The sequence below is a fragment of the Emys orbicularis genome, chromosome 3, assembly GCF_028017835.1.
Source record: "Emys orbicularis isolate rEmyOrb1 chromosome 3, rEmyOrb1.hap1, whole genome shotgun sequence".
Taxonomy (NCBI): Eukaryota; Metazoa; Chordata; order Testudines; family Emydidae; genus Emys; species Emys orbicularis.
In genome coordinates this window covers 83221242-83236055 of record NC_088685.1, presented here as the reverse complement: position 1 = coordinate 83236055, position 14814 = coordinate 83221242, and the positions used below count along the sequence as shown (strand labels likewise).

At 43.3% G+C, this 14814-nt stretch overlaps 1 protein-coding gene across 1 annotated transcript in view; it reads left to right on the top strand.

Moving 5' to 3' along the window:
• Positions 1-14814, top strand: part of PREP (prolyl endopeptidase) — a 177007-nt gene that overhangs the window by 108538 nt on the left and 53655 nt on the right. Inside the window, exon 9 of the mRNA XM_065400874.1 lies at positions 11250-11447. Coding sequence (XP_065256946.1) covers positions 11250-11447 — 198 coding nt within the window. The remainder of the gene's footprint in view (positions 1-11249; positions 11448-14814) is intronic.

Below are 14814 nucleotides of genomic sequence, written 5' to 3'. Positions count from 1 at the left end.
AATATAAAATTAGAGAATTTTCTAGTTATAGAAGTACGTTGTCTACTGGGAACACAAATTGCACTTCCGCAGCCCATATTTGTATTGCCTGACAATTACTTGTGTTGCCAGAAGTAGAATATTGCCATTATTGCATGTATGCTTTTTTCTTGTTCATATTTTTATTAATAAACCAAAGTTCTAAAATGAACTAAAACCAACTTGAACTTTGGCATCTTGCAGATTCTACAGTTTTATTCAAACTGCCTATTGTACATAGGAACCATATAAAAAGAGGCTATGTAATAATAATGTCAAATTTCTTATTTTAGTTAGAGCTAGGTATGATGTTATAACTTGAAATGCATAATAAGATGTAAGAAATTAAAATGTAAAACTATATTTCTTTATCCGTCCTCACGTATAAGATTTATTCCACACCATAGCAATGATTACATAGCAACTACTATTTTATAAAGAGTGCCATACTTATCTATTACAGTATCTTATTATACCAGGTCATGGCTCCATGATTAAAATTCCAGTTAGTATTCCAGTATAAAGTGTTTGGGTTTGGCCTGAAAGTTGCCAGGTTTACGTTAAAAGAACAGGAGAATTTTTTCCCCCAAAATCTGAAGAAAATGGATCAATCGCTTGAGTTGCATATGTAATGTTTAAAATAACATAACTAAAAATTTAAACTAGTGTCAAATTTTCATTGGCCCTTCAGGAAAGAGGGTGAGGGGAAGGTGATGACTCTGTATGGTCATTAGGATTCAAAGGTGAGCAGAAGCCAGGGTGTCTCAACAGTGGAAGGACAGATCTGACCTATATAAGGAAAAGAAACAGGCCTGGTCTACACTAGGCGTTTATGTCGAATTTAGCGCCGTTACATCGAATTAACCCTGCACCCGTCCACACCACGAAGCTATTTAGTTCGACATAGAGGTCTCTTAAATTCGACTTCTGTACTCCTCCCCAACGAGGGGAGTAGCGCTAAATTCGACATGGCCATGTCGAATTAGGCTAGGTGTGGATGGAAATCGACGGTAATAGCTCCGGGAGCTATCCCACAGTGCACCACTCTGTTGACGCTCTGGACAGCAGTCTGAGCTCGGATGCTCTGACCAGCCACACAGGAAAAGCCCCGGGAAAATTTGAATTCCTTTTCCTGTCTGGCCAGTTTGAATCTCATTTCCTGTTTGGACATCGTGGCGAGCTCAGCAGCACTGGCAACGATGCAGAGCTCTCCAGCAGAGATGGCCGTGCAATCTAATAGAAAGAGGGCCCCAGCATGGACTGATCGGGAAGTCTTGGATCTGATCGCTGTGTGGGGCGATGAGTCCGTGCTTTCCGAGCTGCGCTCCAAAAGACGGAATGCAAAGATCTACGAGAAGATCTCTAAAGCCATGGCAGAGAGAGGATACAGCCGGGATGCAACGCAGTGCCGTGTGAAAATCAAGGAGCTGAGACAAGGCTACCAGAAGACCAAAGAGGCAAACGGACGCTCCGGATCCCAGCCCCAGACATCCCGTTTCTACGAGGCACTGCATTCCATCCTAGGTGCGGCCGCCACCACTACCCCACCACTGACCGTGGACTCTGAGGATGGGATGTTGTCCACGGCCGGTTCCTCGGACATGTTAGCGGACGGGGAAGATCAGGAAGGAGATGAAGAGGACGAGGCAGTCGACGGCGCCTACAACGCTGATTTCCCCGACAGCCAGGATCTCTTCATCACCCTTACAGAGATCCCCTACCAACCGTCCCCAGCCGTTAACCCGGACACAGAATCAGGGGAAGGATCAAGCAGTAAGTGTTTTAAACATCTAAACATTTATTTTTAACAGAACTGGAATATTAACAATAACAACAATGGGTTTTTCATGATTAGTTTGCCCTAGGCGCTTAACGTTTCAGTCCTGGGCAGTGCAACTTTTGAAAAAAAATCTAACAATGTCCGGTTTTGCATGATTGTTCTGCCCAAGCCGCTCTATTGTTTAGTCCCTGCCAGTGCAGCTACAGTAAAATGCGGTCTACATGTCCGGGGATAGAGCAGTAATCCTCCTGGGACATCTCCACGAAGCTCTCCTGGAGGTAATTGGAAAGCCTTTGCATCAGGTTCCTGGGGAGAGCGGCCTTATTGGGTCCTCCGTGGTAGGAAACGTTTCCGCGCCAGGAGACAATCAAGTACTCCGGGATCATTGCCCTGCAGAGCATGGCGGCATACGGCCCTGGTCTTTGCAGGCTTTCCCGAAGCATTCTTTCTTTATCACTGTCTGAGATCCTCATCAGGGTGATGTCGCTCATGGTGACCTGCTTTGAATTAGGTAGGGGAATGTTAGTATTGGGACTGCTTGCCCGTTCCTTTACAGAACTGTAACCGCCGGTTTACAGCCACGCGGTGGAGGCGGGAGAGGGGCAGCATACAGAGATCTTTCCCTGGGACAGCCGCGAGGGGGTGGGACAGTGGCAGAGTTCATGCTTGCCGGATTGCTGGCAGCAGAGACTGGCATTGCTTTCAATGTGAAAGGAGGCCAGTGCTACTATTAAAGTTTTAAGCAGCCACAAGTCTACGGCTTACCATGTCTGCCTGCTACACAAATTCCGGTGTCCTGCCCCGCTTCTCAGATCGGCAGTGCAAGACCCCAGGCACTGAATGCGAGGGCCGAAAATTCGACCTTGTCCTGAGTGCGCATGTGATAGGTGCAGTGCATGGTCTTGTTCACAGAGAAAGACTATGTTCTTTGTTCACAACTACATTTATCTTTCTGAGGAATTCACTCCCTTTTTCCCATTCCCACAGCCACATCTGCGACTGTCTCCCAACCCAGCCTGGCATCACACTCCCAGAGGCTAGCGCAGATTAGGCGGAGGAAGAAGAGGACACGGGAAGACATGTTCTCGGAACTCATGGGCTGCTCCCGAGCCCAGGCAGCCCAGCAGACCCAGTGGAGGGAGAACTTGTCCCAAATGCACCGTTCACACATGGAACGAGAGGAGAGGTGGTGGCAGGAAGACCAGCAGGCGACTCAAACGCTGCTTGGACTAATGAGGGAGCAAACGGACACGCTCCGGCGCCTTGTGGATGTTCTGCAGGAACGGAGGCAGGAGGACAGAGCCCCGCTGCAGTCTATCTCTAACCGCCCTCCCCCGCCACCAAGTCCCATACCCCCCTCACCCAAAGTCCAAAGAAGGAGGGGCGGCAGAGTCCGTGAAAACTGTCACTCCACCCCTGCAGACTGCTCTACTACTAGAAGGCTCTCATTCCCCAAAATTTGACAAGTCCTTTCCTTCCCGCCTCACACAAGCCCCCGTCCAAGTTTCAACCCCCCGTTTCATGTGTAGTTGCTAATAAAATATACGTTTCTGTTAATTACTGTTTCCATCATGTTCTTTTGGAGGAGAGTCTGTCTGAAGGGGGGGAAGGGGGTTGGTAATTGGACAGGACAGTCACCTTTAACAGGGTACAGAGGCGGGGCCAGGTCCAGCAGCAGGGCACATACACAGTGCAGTGACTAGTTACCCTGTTCAGTCTGGGAGGTGGTTTTCATGTTCTGGGGGGGGGGTTGCTCTGTGACTTTGTGGCGGGGGAGGGCAGTTACAGATCTTATGCAGCGGTCCTTATCCTGGATCACAGAGCCACGCAGCAGGGGATCTGTAACCCTCCTCCCCCTGCCACAAAGTCACATAGCCCCCACATACACGCAGTCCCGATCAGGAGGGCTGGCAGGCTCCGTTGAAACAACCAGTCCACCACTGCGGAGCCTGTCATTCCTGGAGTTTAGAAGCGTCATTTGCATCAGTACACTACACCCGCTCCCCACCACAGTCTGCGTCCCAGGTTTAAAACATTCCCGCGAAAACAGTAATAAAGACAACGGTGTTCATTAACAAATTAGAACTGATTTTATTTTTTTGGAAGGGGGTGAAGGGGGTATGTAACTGGAGAGGATAGTCAACATTAACTGGGTAAAGAAACGGGGGCAGGTTCAGCTTCTCTGTACAGAAACTTAAAAGTCACTGGTTACCCTGCTCACTCTGGAACCTAGCTTTCAAAGCCTCCCGGATGCACAGCGCGTCCCGCTGGGCTCTTCTAATCGCCCGGCTGTCTGGCTGGGCGTAATCAGAAGCCAGGCTATTTGCCTCAACCTCCCACCCCGCCATAAAGGTCTCCCCCTTGCTCTCACAGAGATTGTGGAGCACACAGCAAGCTGCTATAACAATGGGGATATTGGTTTCGCTGAGATCACAGCGAGTCAGTAAGCTTCTCCATCTCCCCTTGAGACGGCCAAAAGCACACTCCACCACCATTCTGCACTTGTTCAGCCGGTAGTTGAACAGTTCTTTTTCAGTGTCCAGGGCGCCAGTGTAGGGCTTCATGAGCCAGGGCATTAGCGGGTAGGCTGGGTCCCCGAGGATCACTGTAGGCATCTCCACATCCCCAACAGTTATTTTGTGGTCCGGGAAGTAAATACCTTCCTGCAGCCGTCTAAACAGACCAGAGTTTCTGAAAACGCGAGCGTCATGAACCTTGCCAGGCCATCCAACGTTGATATTTGTAAAACGTCCCCGATGGTCCACCAGTGCTTGCAGCACCATTGAAAAGTAGCCCTTTCTGTTAATGTACTGGCTGGCCTGGTGGTCCGGTCCCAGGATAGGGATGTGAGTTCCATCTATAGCCCCACCGCAGTTTGGGAATCCCATCGCGGCGAAGCCATCTATGATGGCCTGCGCGTTTCCCAGGGTCACTACCTTTGAGAGCAGTACCTCAACGATTGCGTTGGCTAGTTGCATCACAACAAACCCCACGGTAGATTTGCCCACGCCAAAGTGGTTTGTGACTGACCGGTAGCTGTCCGGCGTTGCAAGCTTCCAGAGGGCTATGGCCACTCGCTTCTGGACAGTCAGGGCTGCTCGCATCCGGGTGTCATTGCGCTTCAGGGCAGGGGACAGAAACTCACAAAGTTCAAGGAAAGTCCCCTTCCGCATGCGAAAGTTTCGCAGCCACTGGGATTCATCCCAGACCTGCAGCACTATGCGGTCCCACCAGTCCGTGCTTGTTTCCCGGGCCCAGAATCGCCGTTCCACAACATCCACATGACCCATTGTCACCGTGATGTCCTCGGCGCTGGGTCCCGTGCTTTCTGACAGGCCTGTGCTACTCTCAGACTTCAGGCCCTCACCGCGGTGCCGTAGCCTCCTCGCCTGATTTATCTGCATCTGCCTCTAGGAAAGGTGGATGATAAGCTGCGAGGCGTTGACAACGGCCACAACTGCAGCGATGGTAGCAGCGGGCTCCATGCTCGCAGTGCTGTGGCGTCCGCGCTGTCACTGACCAGAAAAGTGCGCGAACTGATTTCCCGCCGGCGCTTTCAGGGAGGGAGGGAGGGCGGTAGTGACGGACGGATGACGACAGTTACCCAAAAGCACCCTCTACATATTTTTTTACCCAGAAGGCATTGGCGGCTCGACCCAGAATTCCAATGGGCTGCGGGAACTGTGGGATAGCTGCCCACAGTGCACTGCTTCCAATGTCGACGCTTTCCCCGTTAGTGTGGACTCACAAAGTCGAATTACTGTCCTTAGTGTGGACACACACGTTCGACTTTGCAATATCAATTCCACATATTCGATTTAAGTGAAATCGAACTACTCTCGTAGTGTAGACATACCCACAGTTAAAGAAGTTAAGGCTTTATGGACAAATTAGTTTTGACCTACAATTCTGAGAGTTTGTTATCCTTATCTAAAATTATGATGACGAGGAAGAACATAACATATTCTGGAACTTTTGTTCTGAAAATTGGATGTGCAAACATGTTTTTAGTCTGTGTTCAGCTTTGCTCTAGTTGGTTTAAAAAGACTGTTGGGGAAACCCTGAATTCCCATAGAGAGTTTAAAACCCAGGGCAACCTGTAAGATGGGTCTTTGTCATATTTTGGTCAGTTTTGTTTTCCTTGCTTTGTTTCTGTGTTGATTTCCTTTGTTTTCTGTTTCTAGTTATACAGTAGAATCTCAGAGTTACAAACACCTTGGGAATGGAGGTTGTCCATAACTATGAAATGTTCGTAACTCTGAACAAAAAGTTATGGCTGTTCTTTCAAAAGTTTACAACTGAACATTGACTTAATACAGCTTTGAAACTATAATATGCAGAAGAAAAATGCTGCTTTCCCTTTTTTTTTTTTCTACTAGTTTATGTTTAACACAGTGTTGTATTGTATTTGCGTTTGTTTTTTTGTCTCTGCTGCTGTCTGATTGCGTACTTCCAGTTCCAAATGAGGTGTGTGGTTGACTGGCCAGTTCGTAACTCTTAACTCTGAGGTTCTACTGTAGGTGCAAAAACTATTGGTCATGATGTTACTTAGTGTAACAACATACCCTTAGGCAATTCTAGGTCTAGTCTTTGTCTGCTCATTTAATGGCATCTGCAGTTTCTTGCAACCAGGAGCCAGGAGAAAACTTTGTCCAACAGTTGGATCTTGGCTGTGATCCAGCCCTCCAACCTGACCCAAATGGACCAGGTTCTCTTCCTGCCAGGGAAAGAAGCCACAGTTTTGGCCCGAAGAAGACAAGAATTGTTATCCACTTATCACCTGGCAAGAGAAAGGAGAACTTATTTTATATTTTCCCCTCATCTCCTTTCTTATCCTTTACCTCTGTATCCATTTTGTCAAAATTTGGTTGAGGAAGTTGACTTGGCAAAGGAACAACTGTGAGTAAGTGAAAATGTTTTAGTTAGTTGCCAGCTAAGTAACCCTTTTCCTAAATGACAGAAATACTTAGCGAGAAGCTTTTTTCTATAAGCTGAATTTTTCCCTTATGTGTAAGTTAATAAAGAAAGGCTTATTACACTGCTCTACAGCCAAAATGCTTCTGAAATAAATGTAGTCAAACTTTACTAATTCTGGGTCACTGAGAACGAAAATGATGCTTAAAATTGTTGATTGGCTCTAGTTTTCAAGATATGCTATTGGGTCAGTATATACGACCCTTGACTTGGGAATGGCGGAGGATAAGTGAGTTATAAAGGGAAGGGATCTCAATTTAAACCAGAAATGACTAAAATACATCTTTGACTGGATCTATGAATAAATCTATGACTGGGTTTGGACAGTACTTGCTTTTTAGGCAAAACAATGAATGGTGCAATCTGAAGCTGGTATTGCGTCATACATGATATGAATTGCATCATGTTCTTCCTAGAAGTCATGGATGATGCAATCATAACGAAGCTTACATCACTCCGCTGAACAAATTGCCCTATATCAGCTCTAGAAATCATACAGTGTCGTGCTCTCTTATTTGTCAGTGTTTGATTTTGCAAAGGGACACATTTCTGTTTAGCCAAAGTGAGCAGAGATGCCTCGTACTTGTGTGAACAGTGCAGATAACTTCTGCTATGTTTGTGGTGAAGTGACTTTTGCATCACAAAAGCGCAGTATAACCACTATGGTTAAGAAAGCCTATCACCTTTATTTTGGATGCAAAATTGGAGCTCAGGACAAGAGGTGGGCCCCACACATATGCTGCAACACTTGTGCAACAAATCTTCGCCAGTGGTTGAACAGGAAAAGGAAATCTATGCCTTTTGCAGTGCCAATGATTTGGAGAGAGCCAACAGATCATACCAGCAATTGTTACTTCTGCATGGTGCCTCCAGTTGGGAAAGGTGTGTCAAAGAAGAAAAAGTGGACTGTGCATTCTCCAAACATTCCATCAGCTATACGCCCAGTACCCCACGGAGAAGGACTGCCGGTTCCTGATGCACCAGAATCATTCTCACTTGAGTCAGACGAGGAAGAGGATGAAACTTCTGGTCCTGAACCATCAATGTCACAGGACCTACATTTTCTCCCATCCTCCTCCTCCTCTGAAGCACACCTCATAACACAAGGTGAACTGAATGACCTTGTCAGGGATTTGGAACTACCCAAGAGTAAGGCAGAGCTGTTGGGCTCCAGACTACAGCAGTGGAATCTCCTGGCAGGTGATGTTAGGGTTTCCATGTTCCGTGACCGTCAAAAGGATCTTGTCCCATTCTTCTTCATGGAAGGTGATCTTGTAGCCTGCAACAACATCGATGGTGTGATGGCAGCCCTCAACATCGTTCACGATCCAGATGAGTGGAGACTGTTCATTGATTCATCGAAGACGAGTCTTAAAGCTGCTTTACTGCATAATGGCAATGTTTTGCCATCAATGCCAGTTGGTCATGCAGTCCATATGAAGGAAACCTATGACAACATGAAACAACTTTTGAGGTGCATAAACTATGACCAACATCAGTGGCAGCTTTGTGGCGATTTGAAGGTTGTTGCTCTCTTGCTTGGTCTGCAGACTGGATACACAAAGTACTGCTGTTTTCTCTGCGAATGGGATAGTCGTGCAAGAGATTCCCACTACATCAAGAAAGATTGGCCACTCCGACAGTCATTGGAGCCTGGGAGGAAAAGTGTTCAGCATCCACCACTTGTTGAATCAAGGAAGATTTTGTTACCACCCTTACACATCAAGCTGGGTCTGATGAAGAACTTTGTCAAGGCCATTGACAAAACACAAGCAGCTTTCAAGTAGCTCCGTGGAAAATTTACAAGGTTAAGTGAAGCTAAGATAAAGGAAGGTGTCTTTGTTGGTCCTCAGATTCGTGAACTTCTTCGAGATGATGCATTTGACCATGCACTGCGTGGCAAGGAAAAGACGGCATGGAAAGCCTTCCAGTTAGTGGCAATAAATTTTCTCGGCAACAACAAGGCAGACAACTACAGGTTGTTGGTGGAAAACCTCCTCAAGGCATACAAAAGCCTTGGTTGCAACATGTCACTAAAGATACATTTTTTGCACTCTCATCTAGATTTTTTTCCACCGAACTGCGGAGCAGTGAGCGACGAGCACGGCGAGCGATTTCACCAGGACATTGCAACAATGGAGAAACGCTATCAGGGCAAATGGAGCCCATCAATGCTTGCAGACTATTGCTGGACAGTGACAAGAGATGCTCCATTTAATGAATACAAGAGACAAGCCAAGAAGCGCCGAGTAGACACTGAATAGGACTAAACTATGTACAGAATAGTTTTTTGCCTTTTGTTTCATAATAAATTTTATTGATATAACCCTTTTGCTGATTTTTAAAGTGTTACATAAACAGGACAGGTGAAATATTATCATGTAAAGCAACCATAAACACATGAAAAGACCTAGGTTTACAATTTATGATTAAAACTCTACTATCTACACAATATACATAGACATAAAATGTAAAAACTTAAATATCTTAGAAACAGTAGCCAATCAGTTGTTTTAATTGTCATATTTGAATTCAGCACATCAAAATACATAATAAATAGCACACTTTATCTCTGAAGCAGACGACTTCTCAAAAATTGTAGACCAGTGTTATGTGGTTAATAGGGATCTAAAGCCTATGGCATGAGAGAAACCCCAGGCATTTTAGGACATACTAAGAATGGTGTGCACCAAGCAACATCTAATCTGTAAGCCAAGGCAGAGCATCCAAGTACCCAGGTGAATGCCACATGATAATATGTGATGTGGGAAAACTGGCACCATAAAGAGCTCATAAGCTTCCCAGGATAGGGCGTGGTAGGGTAGAATCAGGTACCTTAGGGATAGAGCTGGTCAAAGACTTTCCGACAGACCAGTTTTCTGTCAGAAAATGCTGATTCAATTAAATCAAAACATTCTGCAGGCTTACCAGCCCAGAAATGTTAGAAAATTCCATTTAGGTTCTTCTGAAACTGAATGTTTCAAAATTTCCATCCCGTGGAAAATTTTGCATTTCTGATTTTGTTCCAATTTAGAGTGAAAATTCTTTCAGAAATGCAAAATTTTCCATGGGATGAAAATTCAGTTCCTGCCCAGCTATCTTCCCTATCTGGGAAGTCCTAAACTCTGTACTGGCCTTATATTAGATTAAAAGAAACGACACACACATGCTTCCTCGGAAATTAGCTTTTATATTCTGATGATATCTAGAGGCCTCAACCAGGTTGGTAGTCGTGATATGCACTCTACAACCATGATAAATGACCGTCCTTGCCTCTGAGAAGTTACAATCTGAAAGCCAGTGTATATATAAGCAGTCTGTGTATGTCCCCATAAGAGGTGAATGAACGGCAGTGTGGTGTGTTAGTTACATTTTGCAGTTCAGTGAGGATTTGTGAAGGTTTGTAGCTCAGGTTGGAAATGTAGGTGATGTATGCTGGATAGTTGTAAGAGGATTTCTGGTTCATGATTAGACTCATTGGAAGGGGCAGAGTTAAAGTTGTTTTTTTCAATCTGCAATGTAATATTTTACACTTATACATTTTAAGAGATTATATGAAGTGTGAAGATGTGTGAATATTTATATTTCTTTGCATCAAAATGCTTAGGTTTTTCTTTTTCCAACAACGTTGCTTGGTATATTTTAACTAATATCAAAGTAACAGCATTAACTAAAAATTAGCTCTTGTCCTTTAATCTGTATACTTCAAAATAGCTTCTCTTCATACTTAAAGGTTTAGTACTTTTCAATATTAAGTATTAATCATCTGAAAAAGAAGTATATAATCTTTGTCTTAATTTCATAACTTTAGTGTTCTCAGAACACTAGCTTGGGACTCCATGGATTCCATTAGGCATCCTTAATCACATTGGAGTAGTTCTTATTCATAAGAATAGTCTACTGAATCCTTTAAAAGATACAAAAATGCAATGTACTGTACACGGCTGTTCGCCTTTTCATTCTCATAAATTTTGTGCACAAAAGCTATGGTTTAGTTTTCAGTCTCGTATGCTTCCATAAATAATTTCCCTAATATATTTTTGACAGAAAGATTACCCTTTTATGAAGAAAAACTTGTAAATTTTGTCAATATAGCTTTGAAACACTGGACATACAATAGCAACATGAACCATTAAACACTGATACAGAAAAATCTTTTAGTTTGTGTACATTAATTGCAAGGGGTTTGAAAAAGTATTTATTAGAATGTAAGTCTTATGAATATTACAGCTCTTTCCTGGCATCTTGTCTTTCATATTTATATATAACTTTTGCTGATATTTTGAAGAACTGTTTATTTTCACAGCTGCAAGGAAACTTTGAAGCTTACAGAATTTTAATCAGATATATGCCATAAGAGATTTTGTGTGTGTGTTTAAAGCAATTTTTAAGGTTAGTTATATTTAATTATTTCATTCCCACAGTAGTTTCAGGATTTTGTTTCACTTTACTTTTTTTTCTTTTACCCCTTTTACAGAATGGGTTGCTTGTGTTAGGTCCAACTTCCTGGTTTTGTGTTACCTGCATGATGTGAAGAATGTTCTACAACTTCATGATCTAGCCACTGGCACACATCTCAAGACTTTTCCTTTGGAAGTCGGCAGCATTGTGGGATATAGTGGCCGAAAAAAGGACACACAAATATTTTATCAGTTTATGTCCTTTTTATCTCCAGGTAAGGTTGTTTATTTCCTCAGGTGTTACCCCTTTTACAGGGGACCTGCCCAATGGATCTTTAATTTAGGAGGTACTGTACACATAATGAGATTGAATTTCGGTTTGATCTTTAGAGACATAGAAAAAGGTGCTTTCCCCTAAATAGTGTGTAGTTTGGACTGTGCATTTAAAATATATTAATGGAGAAGACTCTTGGATCTCATGGATCTACAGTGAGTTAATACGTTGGAGATCTGGGTTCAGAAATGACTGAATATTACAAAGAGTTCTATGGAAGATTGCAACTTCTTGCTCATTCTGTCCTCCTAAAGAAGGAAATTAGAGTTGCTTTCATAGCACCAATTAGAGGCTGTACGAATGTGCTTTGAGCAGAGCTGCACGATCATGTAAAAGTGGGCCAGATAATACCTTTTGACCAGCCCACAGATACTTAATAAACTGTCTCTGAAAATTAGGTCATTCGTGCAGCCCAGAAAATGAGCAGTTTGATGCTAAAACAAGGGTGTGCTTTCCCATCATATATAGAAGAGCAAGCTTCTACTTTGTATGGTCCATGACGTGCTACTGACCCAAACTTCTTTCTTCTGAATAACAAAATATCAAGTAGTTGGATCTGGAGAAACAGTTAAAATTCATAATTTTGCATTTATCCCAGTTTCTGCTCTGCAGTTCTTGTTGAAGTAATACATTGGCGCACTCAGTGGCATTCTGACTGTTTCTCACTAGTGGCAGTTTACAGTTGGCCACACAGAACTTTATTCCAAAAACAGTGTGTGTGTGACAGGCCCTACACTCCACTGTGCTACAGAGACCCTCCAGTCACTGTCTAGAGTCCTGGCTTTCAGAGGTATTGAGCACACAACTCTCATTGACTGAAAAGAGAGCTATGGGTGCTCAGTAAACCAGGCCCTATGCAAACAAATTAATCTAACAGTGTCCACAGAGTGATAAACACATCATGCAGCCACACACATTCTGTTACTGAGTTTTCTTGATTACCCAAAAGTCAAGCAGAAGTTAATCCCTGGATTAGTAAAGTAGGTGGAAGGGGGAGAGAACCAAGGTCCCTAGAAAAATACTGATGCATTCTAAAGGCAAACATACTGGCTAAAAACTGATCATGTAGGTCTTAGCTTCCAAACTTAAACTATATTTTTTCTGTAAGTGGTCCTTGCTATAGATGCCAAATTTTAACCATGAAGTATAACTTTCACACAGATAATTCATGTGCTACAATAGACGATAATGTGCATGCAGTTGTTTGGGAGGGAGTGGTGTTCATTAGCCTGGGAGGAAGTCATGCACTGGCCTTTTAATTTAAAAAAAAAAAACCCAAAATATCTGTGACGGAACATGGCTTGTTTGGATGGGATTACTTTCAAAGTGGGCTTCCCCGACTCCTAATACCCTGAAAAGTACCCTTTTCATTTTGTCATCCAAACTCTCCCTACATTTTACACTAGAGTAAGAAAATTAATCTACAAAACATAAAATATTTTCTTAAAATAAGTTTTGGTTTTTTTCTCAATTTCAAGCATAAAAAGAGAGGCAGGGAAGACTATGTATCCAGATTGGAACTGATCTGAATATATGCTCTCAACATGAGTGGCGGTGTTGGGAATGTTGATAATTGAGTGTGGAGCCAGAAAGGAAAAACCCCACCAGCTTCAACCAGAAAGCTCATGCAAGTAAAATCTTGAAGTTACCTCAACAGACTGCAGAACAAGGCTGTGCATAAAGGCTTAGCTATGTAAACTAAATAATTGCTGGATAGGATGGGGAAGAATGATGAGAGTTACCTTGTAAAATAAACAGCCCTTTTGTCCCAATGTATAATGAAAGGGTTCAGAGTAGGTGCTAAATTGTTCATAGTAATAGCCAGAGAGACTAGGAGAGAAATATTGCTAGTTTGGGGTTTTGTAAGCAAATTATATAATTTAAGGGAGGGGATAGATTTCTTGCTGCTTTTCCTTTTCTGAGCTCCCTGCTGTTTAAATGGTCCCTGCTTTTTTACTACTTCTACTACATGTTAATACAGTACGATGTACTGAGGAGCAACTTGGGTTAAGAAATAGATTTTCTTACTGCTACTTAAATCATAGATTTCTGTCCTTAATCATCTGATATAATTAAGTCTTGTATTATTTCCTCTTTGCTGATAGGTAAGGAGATCTAGTACTGAATGTTTGTTAGATACAAACTCACTTTGTATTAATGTACTGTGCTGAGAGCAGCCAAGAGAATCTGCAAGCTGGCTATGTGCATCTTATTTTTGGCAATGTTGTCAAGTCAGTCAGTATACAGATAGACGGGCAATTTGGGCTGACCTTATTTTTGTTCCACTTACTGGCTCTCTACTACAGTTGCACTCAGTGCCTCTGCTGTTTATACTCTGACACTGAGCGTTTCTCTCAGTGGTGATGGTATTGTACCTATTAGAGAGAAGAAATCATTTAAAAAAAAAAAAAAAAAAGTGGTAAGTTTTGGTACTTCCATACAATCCAGTAAACAGAATCTAAATCTTGTTCTCTCACTCCATCACCCTCACACTGTGTTTTCCTTTTTAATCTTAATTTATCTAAATTTGAAAGGGCAGTGCTCCACTTGATCAGAAAAAGCCCTATCCTAGGTTTGTCACTGATGCTGAATTTTTTCCAGATTTTGACAGAATGATCCTCTGTCCTGCAAGCCTATCTTAAGGATATTGACTGCTGGCTGTTGAAATTGTTTATTTGTATCACACTAGGATTCCCAACCAAGTCTGAGGCCCCATTGTGTTAGGGACTGTACAAACGTATGTTAAGACTCTGTCCTGATGAGCATACAATATGAATAGACAAGACACAGGGTGAGAGAGAAGAAGCCCTATAATCCCAATTTTACATCTGAGGAACAAAGACACAGAGAGACAAAGTGATTGTCCAAGACCACACAGGAAGTTTGGGAATTGAACCCTGATCTCTTGCATTGCAGTCCAGTTCTTTGGCCACAAGACTGTCCTTATCCTTTCCTACCAACTGACCACCTTGGAGACCATTGGGGAAGAACATATCTTTCTCAGGAATTTTAGAGAACAGAATGGGGGCAGAGAGTTTAAACACATGGTTAAGTATTTGCAGGATTGGATCCTAGAAAAGGAAATTACAGTCTAAAAGCCAGATCCTGCCTGGCCCTTACACAGGTGCACAGTGACTTTTCCTCCGTATTCCCCTATGGGAAGGGCTCGGTAAAGAGGAAATGGGTGCATGGCTCTGCCCACTCCATAAATGTGCAGAGGATAGAGAGGTGCTCCCCACAAAGGGGTGTTTCAGCAGGTATGCTCTCACTGGGCGATGGATGTTCCAGAAGGCCTTCTGCTTCCCTGA